The sequence below is a fragment of the Hyperoodon ampullatus genome (assembly GCF_949752795.1).
Source record: "Hyperoodon ampullatus genome assembly, chromosome: 4".
Taxonomy (NCBI): Eukaryota; Metazoa; Chordata; class Mammalia; order Artiodactyla; family Ziphiidae; genus Hyperoodon; species Hyperoodon ampullatus.
In genome coordinates this window covers 60,061,242-60,076,139 of record NC_136917.1, presented here as the reverse complement: position 1 = coordinate 60,076,139, position 14,898 = coordinate 60,061,242, and the positions used below count along the sequence as shown (strand labels likewise).

The following is a 14,898-nucleotide window of genomic DNA, read 5'->3' as shown; positions in this document are numbered from 1 at the left end:
GATTAAAAACACAATAAATGAAATGAAAAATACTCTAGATGGGATCAATAGCAGAATAACTGAGGCAGAAGAACGGATAAGTGAGGTGGAAGATAAAATAGTGGAAATAACTGATGCAGAGCAAAATAAAGAAAAAAGAATGAAAAGAACAGAGGACACTCTCAGAGACCTCTGGGACAACATTAAACGCACCAACATTCGAATTATAGGGGTTCCAGAAGAAGAAGAGAAAAAGAAAGGGACTGAGAAAATATTTGAAGAGATTATAGTTGAAAACTTCCCTAATATGGGAAAGGAAATAGTTAATCAAGTCCAGGAGGCACAGAGAGTCCCATACAGAATAAATCCAAGAAGAAATACGCCAAGACACATATTAATCAAACTGTCAAAAATTAAACACAAAGAAATCATATTAAAAGCAGCAAGGGAAAAACAACAAATAACACACAAGGGAATCCCCATCAGGTTAACAGCTGATCTCTCAGCAGAAACTCTACAAGCCAGAAGGGAGTGGCAGGACATAATTAAAGTGATGAAGGAGAGAAACCTGCAACCAAGATTACTCTACCCAGCAAGGATCTCATTCAGATTTGATGGAGAAATTAAAACGTTTACAGACAAGCAAAAGCTGAGAGAGTTCAGCACCACCAAACCAGCTTTACAACAAATGCTAAAGGAACTTCTCTAGGCAAGAAACACAACAGAAGGACTATACCTACAATAACGAACCCAAAGCCATTAAGGAAATGGGAATAGGAACATACATATCAATAATTACCTTAAATGTAAATGGACTAAATGCTCCCACCAAAAGACACAGAGTGGCTGAATGGATACAAAAACAAGACCCATATATATGCTGTCTACAAGAGACCCACTTCAGACCTAGAGACACATACAGATTGAAAGTAAGGGGATGGAAAAAGATATTCCATGCAAATGGAAATCAAAAGAAAGCTGGAGTAGCAATTCTTATATCAGACAAAATAGACTTTAAAATAAAGACTATTAGAAGAGACAAAGAAGGACACTACATAACGATAAAGGGATCGATCCAAGAAGAAGATATAACAATTGTAAATATTTATGCACCCAACATAGGAGCACCTCAATACATAAGGCAAATACTAACAGCCATAAAAGGGGAAATCGACAGTAACACAATCATAGTAGGGGACTTTAACACCCCACTTTCACCAATGGACAGATCATCCAAAATGAAAATAAATAAGGAAACACAAGCTTTAAATGATACATTAAACAAGATGGACTTAATTGATATTTATAGGACATTCCACCCAAAAACAACAGAATACACATTTTTCTCAAGTGCTCATGGAACATTCTCCAGGATAGATCATATCTTGGGTCACAAATCAAGCCTTGGTAAATTTAAGAAAATTGAAATTGTATCAAGTATCTTTTCCGACCACAATGCTATGAGACTAGACATCAATTACAGGAAAAGAGCTGTAAAAAATACAAACACATGGAGGCTAAACAATACACTACTCAATAATGAAGTGATCACTGAAGAAATCAAAGAGGAAATTAAGAAATACTTAGAAACAAATGACAATGGAGACACGACGACCCAAAACCTATGGGACGCAGCAAAAGCAGTTCTAAGGGGGAAGTTTATAGCAATACAATCCCACCTTAAGAAACATGAAACATTTCGAGTAAACAACCTGACCCTGCACCTAAAGCAATTAGAGAAAGAAGAACAAAAAACCCCCAAAGTTAGCAGAAGGAAAGAAATCATAAAGATCAGATCAGAAATAAATGAAAAAGAAATGAAGGAAACGATAGCAAAGATCAACCAAACTAAAAGCTGGTTCTTTGAGAAGATAAACAAAATTGACAAACCATTAGCCAGACTCATCAAGAAAAGAAGGGAGAAGACTCAAATCAGTAGAATTAGAAATGAAAAAGGAGAAGTAACAACTGACACTGCAGAAATACAAAAGATCATGAGAGATTACTATAAGCAACTCTATGCCAATAAAATGGACAACCTGGAAGAAATGGACAAATTCTTAGAAATGCACAACCTACCAAGACTGACTCAGGAAGAAATAGAAAATATGAATAGACCAATCACAAGCACTGAAATTGAAACTGTGATTAAAAATCTTCCATCAAACAAAAGCCCAGGACCAGATGGCTTCACAGGCGAATTCTATCAAACATTTAGAGAAGAGCTAACACCCATCCTTCTCAAACTCTTCCAAACAATATCAGAGGAGGGAACACTCCCAAACTCATTCTATGAGGCCACCATCACCTTGATACCAAAACCAGGCAAGGATGTCACAAAGAAAGAAAACTACAGGCCAATATCACTGATGAACATAGATGCAAAAATCCTCAACAAAATACTAGCAAACAGAATCCAACAGCACATTAAAAGGATCATACACCATGATCAAGTGGGGTTTATTCCAGGAATGCAAGGATTCTTCAATATACGCAAATCAATCAATGTGATACACCATATTAACAAGTTGAAGGAGAAAAACCATATGATCATCTCAATAGATGCAGAGAAAGCTTTCGACAAAATTCAACACCCATTTATGATAAAAACCCTGCAGAAAGTAGGCATAGAGGGAACTTTCCTCAACATAATAAAGGCCATATATGACAAACCCACAGCCAACATTGTCCTCAATGGTGAAAAACTGAAACCATTTCCACTAAGATCAGGAACAAGACAAGGCTGCCCACTCTCACCACTCTTATTCAACATAGTTTTGGAAGTTTTAGCCACAGCAATCAGAGAAGAAAAGGAAATAAAAGGAATCCAAATTGGAAAAGAAGAAGTAAAGCTGTCACTGTTTGCAGATGACATGATACTATACATAGAGAATCCTAAAGATGCTACCGAAAAACTACTAGAGCTAATCAATGAATTTGGTAAAGTAGCAGGATACAAAATTAATGCACAGAAATCTCTGGCATTCCTGTACACTAATGATGAAAAATCTGAAAATGAAATCAAGAAAACACTCCCATTTACCATTGCAACAAAAAGAATAAAATATCTAGGAATAAACCTACCTAAGGAGACAAAAGACCTGTATGCAGAAAATTATAAGACACTGATGAAAGAAATTAAAGATGATACAAATAGATGGAGAGATATACCATGCTCCTGGATTGGAAGAATCAATATTGTGAAAATGACTCTACTACCCAAAGCAATCTACAGATTCAATGCAATCCCTATCAAACTACCACTGGCATTTTTCACAGAAGTAGAACAAAAAATTTCAAAATTTGTTTGGAAAAACAAAAGACCCCGAATAGCCAAAGCAATCTTGAGAACGAAAAACGGAGCTGGAGGAATCAGGCTGCCTGACTTCAGACTATACTACAAAGCTACAGTAATTAAGACAGTGTGGTACTGGCATAAAAACAGAAAGATAGATCAGTGGATCAGGATAGAAAGCCCAGAGATAAACCCACGCACATATGGCCAACTTATCTTTGATAAAGGAGGCAGGAATGTACAGTGGAGAAAGGACAGCCTCTTCAATAAGTGGTGCTGGGAAAACTGGACAGGGACATGTAAAAGTATGAGATTAGATCATTCCCTAACACCATACACAAAAATAAGCTCAAAATGGATTAAAGACCTAAATGTAAGGCCAGAAACTATCAAACTCTTAGAGGAAAACATAGGTAGAACACTCTATGACATAAATCACAGCAAGATCCTTTTGGACCCACCTCCTAGAGAAATGGAAATAAAAACAAAGATAAACAAATGGGACCTAATGAAACTTCAAAGCTTTTGCACAGCAAAGGAAACCATAAACAAGACCAAAAGACAACCCTCAGAATGGGAGAAAATATTTGCAAATGAAGCAACTGACAAAGGATTAATCTCCAAAATTTATAAACAGCTCATGCAGCTCAATAGCAAAAAAACAAACAACCCAATCCAAAAATGGGCAGAAGACTTAAATAGGCATTTCTCCAAAGAAGATATACAGACTGCCAACAAACACATGAAAGAATGCTCAACATCATTAATCATTAGAGAAATGCAAATCAAAACTACAATGAGATATCATCTCACACCAGTCAGAATGGCCATCATCAAGAAATCTAGAAACAATAAATGCTGGAGAGGGTGTGGAGAAAAGGGAACACTCTTGCACTGCTGGTGGGAATGTGAATTGGTACAGCCACTATGGAGAACAGTATGGAGGTTCCTTAAAAAACTACAAATAGAACTACCATATGACCCAGCAATCCCACTACTAGGCATATACCCTGAGAAAACCATAATTCAAAAAGAGACATGTACCAAAATGTTCATTGCAGCTCTATTCACAATAGCCCGGAGCTGGACACAACCTAAGTGTCCATCATCGGATGAATGGATAAAGAAGATGTGGCACATATATACAATGGAATATTACTCAGCCATAAAAAGAAACGAAACTGAGCTATTTGTAATGAGGTGGATAGACCTAGAGTCTGTCATACAGAGTGAAGTAAGTCAGAAAGAGAAAGACAAATACCGTATGCTAACACATATATATGGAATTAAAAAAAAAAAAATGTCATGAAGAACCTAGGGGTAAAACGGGAATAAAGACACAGACCTACTTGAGAATGGACTTGAGGATATGGGGAAGGGGAAGGGTAAGCTGTGACAAAGCGAGAGAGAGGCATGGACATATATACACTACCAAACGTAAGGTAGATAGATAGTGGGAAGCAGCCGCAGAGCACAGGGAGATCAGCTCGGTGCTTTGTGACCGCCTGGAGGGGTGGGATGGGGAGGGTGGGAGGGAGGGAGATGCATGAGGGAGGGGATGTGGGAACAGATGTATATGTATGACTGATTCACTTTGTTATAAAGCAGAAACTAATAAAAAAAATAAAAATAAAAAATAAAAAATAAAAAAAGATTTTTCTTGGAGTGTTACATAGTGAAAAATATTAAACTCTTAGGTATCATGTAGTTATATGGAGCAGAAACTCTTACAGTCTAGTCAGAATTATATAATCATTTTATACATTTGTGTTTTATGACTCAAAGAAACAAAAAGTCATATAGATTAGGATAGCCAGGCAGTCTGTATTTTGCTACTTTTATGATAATTATGCTACCTTAAACTTCTATAAATTGAGGCTTACTTTCATTTATGTAAAAACCTGTCTTATCTCTCCCTCCCTTTTTGTTGAACTTTTGATGAACTTTTTCATGTGTTTATTCATAGGCTGCAGGAGATTTAGAGGTAATCTCTAATTTAACCCTTCTTATTTTCCCATTTAGCTGTGTTTTGTGGCCGTTTTCTTCAACTCATACTGTAATATACAAATTTTTCTCTTGCTTGGACAACTGTTAAAAAGTACTGAAAAATATTCAGACTTCTATTTTCTTGCATACTGGCACATTTATTACAACAATATAATTGCCATAACCATCTTCTTTGCATGGATAAAGGTATTTATATTTTATCAGATATAACAGATTAGATATATTTTATTATATTAGATAATAAAATGGGAACTTAAACTACAAAGTTATGAAAAAACAAAAGGATATTCTTAACTATACAGTAATTTTTTTATACAGTAATTTTTAAAGTAGTTTGGCTTTGTAATGATTGCCAGTGAATCCTCAAACACCCCGACTGTCATGAAGCATCTTTTAATTTCAAGCAGATTTCTTCTGAAATTTACTCTAAGTCATTATAATCTTTAATATTTTCCTATTTCAATTAACTTTGTTCTTTTTCAGATATTCAAATTCATAAGCTTTAATAAGACAATGTCTCAGCTGTCATCAACCTTGTCCCGCTGTATCAAAGACATAGTAGGATTTGCCATCATGCTTTTTATAATATTCTTTGCTTATGCTCAGTTAGGATTTCTTGTTTTTGGATCACAAGTTGACGACTTTTCCACTTTTCAAAATTCCATGTAAGTTCTTAGCATAAATGTAATTTATGCAGTTTTATCCAGTTTATAACAAAAAAAATCATGAAAAGGCCTGTAAGTAGTGACATAAGCTTTAATAAATTAAAAAATGGTTTGATATTTTCACTGATGGCTAAATATCTGTCACATTCAAAGTACAGTTAGGCATTGAAAGATCCAAATGGATGGTGTTATCCACTTTTCAAGTGTTATCAGGTCAAGCTAGAAAAATATTTTTTTACTTTTCAATAGAAGTGAAAATTTTACCTAAGATAAAAGAAATTGGCTCCATGTCTCTGTAGTATTTACTCTCTGGGCAAAAGAAATCTTAAGTGTTTTCTTTAGAGGGCTCTATCTTTAGAATCCTTTTATTGATATTGACCTGATTATCCTTTGCTGATCTGGCAAAGCTGAATTTTAAAAATAGCTTTATACACATAAAACAATCAGCAGATAACTAACTTATAGAACTGATTAGGTAGAATCCCTAGAAAAATATTGTCTTTAAAAGTGAATAATTTTAATAAATTTACTTTCATTTTTGAGTAGATAAAACAAGTTCTGTGTAAAAAAATTATGATAGTCTAAAATATCAGTTCTCAAAATGTGTTCTGTGCAACCTAGACCAAGATTGTCTGGGGGAAATGGCTTCATTTTCATCACTCTTGGAAATTCGTAGTGCATGGTAACATATGGCTCTGAGGAAAACTGCAATAACTTTCCCTTTAGTTAAGAATTCCTCAAACTTGTCCATGGCCCTTTTACTCAATTTGGGGTAAAGTCTGGTCTGAAAAATTTCTTAGGTTGCCCTCTTTTCATTATCCACATGTAAATACTGTATTATCTAAGTACCAATTGCATGAAATTTAATAATATTTTTCTGAATAACCCTTTACTAAATCAGTAGTGGAAAGAGTGGACTAGCAACCAAGAGGATATAATTCTACTTTCCAATTCTGCCACTAGCTATTTAACTTTTCTAGACCTTAATTTCTTTATCTGTAAATAAAGGGGCTGGACTAAATCACTCCCAAAGGTCCTTTCCAACTTCAAATGACTTATAATTTGAGAAGTCTAATTAGCTTATCCAGAGTGAATAATGTTTGCAGTTCCAACAACTTCTTGGTCCTTTCCTAGGATCTGAATTCAAGTGTTAATAATAAAGCTAAGTAGTATTGGACATTAAATATAAATGTAGTAATTTACAGAACCTTGGAAATTTGTGTTACCTTGGATAATGGGAGGAAAGAAAGTATAAGGCACAAAGTAAACAGATAGAAAATTTTGAAATGGATTAATGAGGGGACTTCTGCTTTTGGTAATGATGTGCTAGGTTATTCAAATCAACCTCTTCACAATTTAAAAAGCTGGATGAAGTATAGGAAACATTTAAGAACTAACAAAAAAGTGAGTGGCCGAAATCAGAAAGCAAGAACCCAGAAAAGTAAACTCAGCATCCAAAGCTACTTCTGCCCTGAAGCCTTTTTTTTTTAACTCATAAAAATTTTAAATTGTGTTATAACATAACATAAAATTTACCATCTTAACCATGTCTTTTTTTTAACCATTTCTAACTGTATAGCGAAGTACATTCATCTTGTTCAATCATCACCATCATTCATCTCCAGAAATCTTTTTATCTTGCAAAACTGAAACTCTATACTCATTAAACAGAACTCTCCATTTTCCTCCCTACCCCTGCCCCTGGCAACCATCATTCTACTTTCTGCCTCTATGATTTTGATTACTCAAGGTACCTAGTGGAATCATACAGTATTTGTCCTTTTGTGACTGATTTATTCCACTTAGCATAATGTCTTCAAGATTCAACAATGTTGTAGGATATGTCAGAATTTCCTTTTTGAAGCTGAATAATATTCCATTGTATGTATATACCACATTTTATCCATTAATCTGTCAATGACACTTGGGTTGCTTCCACGTTTTAGCTATTATGAATAATGCTGTAAGAACATGGTGTACAAATATCTCTTTGAGATCCTACTTTGAATTCTTTTGGGTACATACCCAGAAGTAGAATTGCTGGATCATATGGTAATTGTATTTTGAATTTTTGAGGAACTGCTATACTGTTTTCCAGTGGCTATTCCATTTTACCTTTCCACTAATGGTGCATGTTTCAATTTCTCCACATCCGTGTCAAAAATTGTTATTTTCTGGTTTGTTTTTTTTTTTGATAGTAGCCATCCTAATGGATGTGAGTGAGGTGATACCTCATTGTGTTTTTGATTTGTATTTCCCTACTGATTAGCAATCTTGAGCATCTTTTCATGTGCTTATGCACATGTTGGTTCACTTGATGGTATCCCACAGGTCCCTTAGGCTCTGTTCACTTTTCTTTAAACTTTTGTCTTTCTGTTCCTCAGACTCAATAATTTCAATTGCCCTATCTTCAAGTCCACTGATTTTTTTCCTTCTGCCTATTCAAATCTACCTTTGAATCTCTCTAATGAATTTTCATTTCAGTTATTGTACTTTGCAGCTCTAGAATTTTTTTGGTCTCTTTTTAGGCTTTCTATCTTTTTATTGATATTTCCACTTTGTTCATATGTAGTTTTCTTGACTTACTCCATGTCTTCTTTTAGTTCTTTGAGGATCAGCCTGAGGTGTAAACTTAAGGTCTTTTCAGGCCTTTTCTGAGCCTGTGCCATTCCTTGGGCATGCATGGTGACTGTCTAATTTCCTCCATATATGCAGTGTTTTTTTTTTTAATGTCTTAGTCCTTTTTTTTTTTTTTTTTTTTTTTGGCTGTGTTGGTTCTTTGTTGCTGCTTGTGGGCTCTCTCTAGTTGCAGTGAGCGGGGGCTACTCTTCCTTGTGGTGCATGGGCTTCTCACTGTGGTGGCTTCTCTTGTTGTGGAGCACGGGCTCTAGGAATGCGGGCTTCAGTAGTTGTGGCTCACAGGCTCCAGAGTGCAGGCTCAGTAGTTGTGCACGGGCTTAGTTGCTCCGCAGCATGTGGGATCTTCCTGGACCAGGGCACAAGCCCATGTCCCCTGCATTGGCAAGCGGATTCTTAACCACTACACCACCAGGGAAGCCCCATGAATGTCCTAGTCTTTAATATCTGGCTCCCAAAGGGGAAAAAGAGAAAAATGAAGAAGGAGAGAAGGGCATTGGGCCTCTCAATCCCAAGGACATTGCTTCAGCCAGAGAGGGAGGGGCTTGCAACAATGCAGGGAGATGCCTGCCTCTGTGATCAGAAGCAGCAATCAGCAATCAGAACACAGACCCTGATGTTTGGACAACAGGGTCCTTCTTGTCCACCCTGGCTCCCACAAGCTGTGTACAAGCTGCTCTAGAAATACATGCAAGGCTACCTGCCATGGGCTGGGCGGTAGGAGATGGGTAGCTGCTGCCAAACTAAAAGTTTAAATTGACCCAAACTGCCCAATCCTTTCCTGGAAGTTGTAAGCCTTCAACAGACTCCAGAGTTCCAAAATAGTTTCATCAGAGAGATTGTGCCACTGTGATTGTTGTCTAGGTGGTGAGACAGATTCCTAGTGTTTCTTACTCCATCTTCCCCAAAACCTCCACCATGAAGGCATTTTTGTTGATCCAGAAGAAACAGTTGAGAAATTGTTTCTAGTTACCTCTCAAGGAGGAGACAGAAGACAAACCCAAGGCCTGTGTGTGTGTGCTGGGGAGTGCGGTTGGGGGAGAGGAGGAGTGTCTGATAACCTCTCCACACATAAAGCAGGGAGCCTGAAGTGCTACAGCCTCAAGTTAAAAGTAAACCCCTCAGTGACTTGACTTGAAGTCTGGGTTTAATCACCTAGGTATCCAGGGAACCTCATGTCTTGAATTTGGATTAAGATGGTCCCAGGGTGGAATGCCCATATGCAACTGCAGACACACACACAAAAATACCTCTCTGGAGAAAGATATTTCATCCTAAGCCCTTCAAGTATAATTTACTGCTCATGGTCAAAGATAACTTGGTACATAAGGAGGAAAAATTCGTAAGCAAGAACCAGCAACAGACAACAGAAACAGACTCAAAGACTTCAAATATTGGAATAATCAATAAATACTATATTTAGAGAAATAAAACACAAGTCAGAAAATATCTTTAGAGAGAGAACAGGATACTGTAAAAAGTGACATACTTGAAAAAGTATCAAACAGAATTCTAGAACTGAAAATTAAAGCAACTGAGATTAAAAGCCCAGTTGACAGGTTTGACAGCAAATGAGACATAGATGAAGAGAGAATGAGTAAAATGAAAAATAGGTGAGAAAAAATTTAAAAGTGGCATAGAGAGGCAAAATGTTCAGAAAATGACAGAAAGGGTAGAATGAGAAGGCCTAATATATGTTTAACCTGAATTACAGAAGACGACAGACAGTGGAATAGAGGCAATATTTGGAGAAGGCTTAGGAATACCTACCACCCAGTCATGCCTGCAAGTGAGAGACTGGGAAGTCAGATTAACCATAAATGGTACATTGTTATGAAACAGTCTGTAAGCTATTTTAATTCAACAAGAGAGAACTGTAGAAAGTTAACAGGGGTATCAAGAAGTTAAAAAAGTGTTTTCATTCAGTATAACCTGTATCCTGAAGAGTCATGGTGTTCCTTTTAGCTTGGGGAGCGGGAGGGGAAAGGGATAAACTAAGCGCCAATTGGCTTAATTTGCTTAATTAAGAGGAGAAAAGTGACAATTACATTGCATTTGTAAGTCTCCAGTTCCTATGTGATTATAACCATTCAGTAATTGCTTAGGTTTTTGTTATTCACACTATTTACAGAGCAGAGGTATGTGGACACTTTCTGGAGAGGAGAAATGCTGACTTCAACTTATATAAACACAACTTAAGGATAAAAAATTAAGTTAAAAACACTAAAACAGAACCTCATATTCTCCTATGCCAGAGAGGAAAAAAAAATTTTTTGATTTGCTGAGAAACTTTGGTCTCCTAATTCAGCAGTTCTCCTTCTATCTTGTGTAGAAGAGCATTAGAATCCAGTATTAGAAGCTGGATAAATACTGTATGTATGATTTAGTCAGGTCTCAGGTACTGAGGATGAAATTCCAGAAAACTCTGAGTCCTAGGACTCCAAATAGCTGATTTCTTTGAATACATTTTCTTCCTTCATTGTACATAGTCCTATGCTCCCTTCATGTGATTGGCAAAAGCAACAAAGAACAAGAAACATTCTGCCCTTTGACCAATCATGCAAAGTGTCTACATACTATTAAAAATTCCTTCCCAGGTCTCCCCTTAAAATAAAGAACTCATATATATATATCACATATATATAATTTATAACATATCCGTGGTGTGTATGGCAATACCATTGCAAACTAATGATGAGAAAACAATATAAGACTTCAGGTTATGAAATCCTAATTCTACCTCTGCTACTACTATGATCATTCAAAGCCTTAATTTCTTAATTTTTCCATCTTTAAAGTTAATAAAATGAAGATTTATAGTATTTTCAATGCTATTTCAATTCAAAGCCAAGCTTTTATACTTACTGGAGAAAATAAAAATAAACCTCAGGATCATGTTTGAGGATCACTACCAGCACTTGTTTGAGACTTAGCAAGTGACAAATTGTTGCCTTCCTTATTTCAGCAGAAGAGATGCAAAAATTAAGCATACCATTGATATTAGAAATTGTAGGGCTCTTGGGTCTATGTACAAGTTGAAAATCATTTATTGGAAAAGGTCAAAGTACTCTAAGTTTTATAAGGGCACAGGAATGGCTAAGGAGGCCAATGTCAAGTCAAGCTGGTAAGCAGGCATCTCAAGGTTCAAATCTTGGAGGTGAACATTGGGTTCACATTTGTTGAATAAATTGAAGCCCATCGTTTCCTGAACTATCTGTTCAGCTATTAAGTCTCGCCTTTCTTTAGGGGAATATTCTACATCCAATTTTATAGAACTCTGTGCTAACAAAACTAAAGCCAAAGAACATATGCCATATGCAGCTAGGTACTTTCCTAGGCACATTAGTAACCCCCATCTGTTGTCATGTACGTATGAAGAGATATAGTATTTTCTAATGTTTTTCTTTTTTCCCATAAGATTCACACAGTTTCGTATTGTTCTTGGAGATTTTAATTTTGCTGGTATTCAGCAAGCCAGTCGTATCTTGGGACCCATTTACTTCATCACTTTAATCTTTTTCGTGTTCTTTGTCCTGCTGGTAAGAATGACCATATATGTTCCCCTTTTTTGTTTACATTTTTCAGAATAAAAAATATAATTACCAATTTAGCTGAAATTATAGTATCACTGCTTAGCTGTCAGAACACTTTACATTTATTAAGAATGGTGTAGATTCCTAGTAATCCAGGGGGTCCAAATGTTTTCAAGCTGTCCAATGGAGAATATGATCATAATAATTACCATCAAGGTGGTTATTGTGTGCCAAGAGTGTACTAAATCTTTTACACATATAACTTGAAAGTTCCAGGTCTCTCCAGCCTGGGACATTTCATACCAGTAGGTATGAATTAGGCCATTCATACTCTGCCCATATTGCAACAGCTTTTGGCCCTTATGGCTGAAAGCTCACACCCTTGTAATTTTTAGGAGTCCCCAGGATGGGTCTCTCACATGTGCTCAGGACAAGTCTATTTGGCCTTCCTAATCAAGGAACCTTGCCTTTCTACTCAAGGCACTGCTACTGTCCTCCATGAAAAAAATTTTTTTTGTCACACACAGCAGTTATCCCCTGATTGTGGGCAACAGTCCTCACAGTGACAGATCTGAGCCACAGTGAAAGGTGGAGACGTGGGCTGGGAGTAAGAATACCCTCTCCACATTTCTGTTTGTGTTATCTGGACATTAATAGTTGTAAGAGCCCTAGTAAAATTGTGCATTTAAACAGCTCTATAGAATTTAAAAAAAAAAAAAAGAAATACCCTTATGAACATATATTATTCTAAGTTTTCTTCTGATATGTAACATTAATAAATTTGTGTATATATATATATAATTAACCAATGTATATGCACTATTTTACATTCTGCTTTTCCCATTTACCATAAACATACTTGCCCATATCCACACATTTCCCATTCTACTATATTATATATAGTCTGCATAGCCATATCTCTTATTGAGCACATGAGTTACTTTTAAAATTTAAATCTAATTTTACAAATCCCAGCACTTGTCAAAGTCATTAACAACATTTAAACTAAATTTTTATTGAAATACTTCATTTGAATATTTCTCCCCAGAACATGTTCTTGGCAATAATTAATGATACCTATTCTGAAGTGAAAGCTGACTATTCAATAGACAGAAGGCCAGATTTTGAACTTGGTAAAATGATTAAAAAGGTATGTCAAATTCTTCTAATCAGAATTCTAAGACCAACCTTGTTCAGTTTATACTCTTGTAATTTGAATAACACCTAAACCCCAAGTGGTAGTGCAGGGAGGGCATTTGGGGCTTTTTGCTTTGGTCCACGGTTACTTATATTTGTATTATTTCAGTACCAGGAGAAATGTTCTCTGGCTTCAAAAATGTGACCAAAATTATTTCAGAGTTCAATGTATCAAAAAGCTACTGAGCACTAAATGCAAAGCACTTACTCTCTTCCCTCCAAAAGTTTTCAGTTTAGATGCTGGTAAATTCCTATGGACAATCTGAACTCAGAACTCCATTTGCCTTACCTTCCTCACTTTCTGTAGTGGCAACACTCTCCTCAGTCACCCCTGGCTCAAAACCCTTGAACTTTTTCTTTGTCCCTTATACGGTCTGTTGCTGAGGCTTGTGTGTAAAGTTCACCTCTGTAGTTTTTGCTCACATTTGTGGAACTCAAAGACACTTTGAATTCTAACTGCCACCACTACATTAGGTACTCAGTACTTTTCACCCGGACTTCGGTATGGTAACATCTTCTTAACTGTTCTGGCCTCCTTCCTGTGCCAGCCCAGTTTTGATCATATCACTTCTCTGCTCAAAATTCTTCAAAGTTTCTCTGGGCTTGTCAAAATAAGTCCAAATTCTTTATTCAAACATTCAAGGGCCTTTTCTAGTCTCACAGTCTCAACCTATTTTATTCACTATCATTGAACTAACTATACAATTTTTACCTTCTATGCCTCCATTTACAGCACTGTATGCCCCAGCTGTTTTGAGCACAGTGCTGTTTACCATGCTTGCTCTCATTGTTTCCTCTGGACCTCTGCTCATGTCATTCCCTGACTCCCCAGGAATATTCCCTCTGCTCTCTTCACTGACATTCTGTTCTCCCTGTCAGAGCAATCTTCCTTGTCCTCTCAATACCGACCTCACTGTGAACTGTAGCAGAGTCATGTGTGTACCATCTTGCCCATCTCTGCATACCCACAGCTCTAACCATAGCATTTCACACAGAAAAGGTCCTATAAGCTGTGGGGTTAGTGGGGCTTAAGAACTCTGTCCAAGAACTTATCTGTAAAAGTAAACTATTAATATGTCCCCCAATGAACTTAACTGTGGGTTTTTTCATCTTTTATCTCCTGATTATGATGTTGGTTATGAGCATTAAAGTGTTAATATCATTAATGCAATAAATGTTAATAATATTTTTTAAAGATTTTTTTTCCAAGTTCAAGTGTGATGCCCTCCAGCTTTTTCACCAGCAGGCAGAAACCATAAGTAGTGACAAGGTGAAAAAAGATAATCATAGTATTTGCCTCTACATTTCTTTAGGGCAGCAGTTCCTAAAGTCAAGCATTCCCTGTTCCCTTTACCTTGATGAAAAATTAACAATACAGAATATTATTTTTATGAACTTTTAAACTTTTAAATTATGCTCAGTTACCACAGTGTTCTCGAAAAACTCAAACTAAAGAAGCCTGAAACAGATGAAGACAAGAAAAGGTAAGATGAATTTTCTTCAATTTTTAACTTACCATTTTAAAGCTCTGTATTATATTAGAAACTTACAGTGAGAGTAAGGTTTTGATTGCAAAACAACCACC

The 14,898-nt window shown here is 36.3% G+C and overlaps 1 protein-coding gene across 2 annotated transcripts in view; it reads left to right on the top strand.

The window, feature by feature from the left end:
* PKD2L2 (polycystin 2 like 2, transient receptor potential cation channel) overlaps positions 1-14,898 on the top strand; it is a gene marked incomplete at both ends in the record, with an annotated part of 47,205 nt that overhangs the window by 20,394 nt on the left and 11,913 nt on the right. For both annotated transcript variants that reach the window (XM_079702152.1, XM_079702153.1), the window contains 5 exons: positions 5,297-5,467; positions 5,765-5,946; positions 12,002-12,122; positions 13,165-13,268; positions 14,735-14,797. In XM_079702152.1, coding sequence (XP_079558278.1) covers positions 5,297-5,467; positions 5,765-5,946; positions 12,002-12,122; positions 13,165-13,268; positions 14,735-14,797 — 641 coding nt within the window. The remainder of the gene's footprint in view (positions 1-5,296; positions 5,468-5,764; positions 5,947-12,001; positions 12,123-13,164; positions 13,269-14,734; positions 14,798-14,898) is intronic.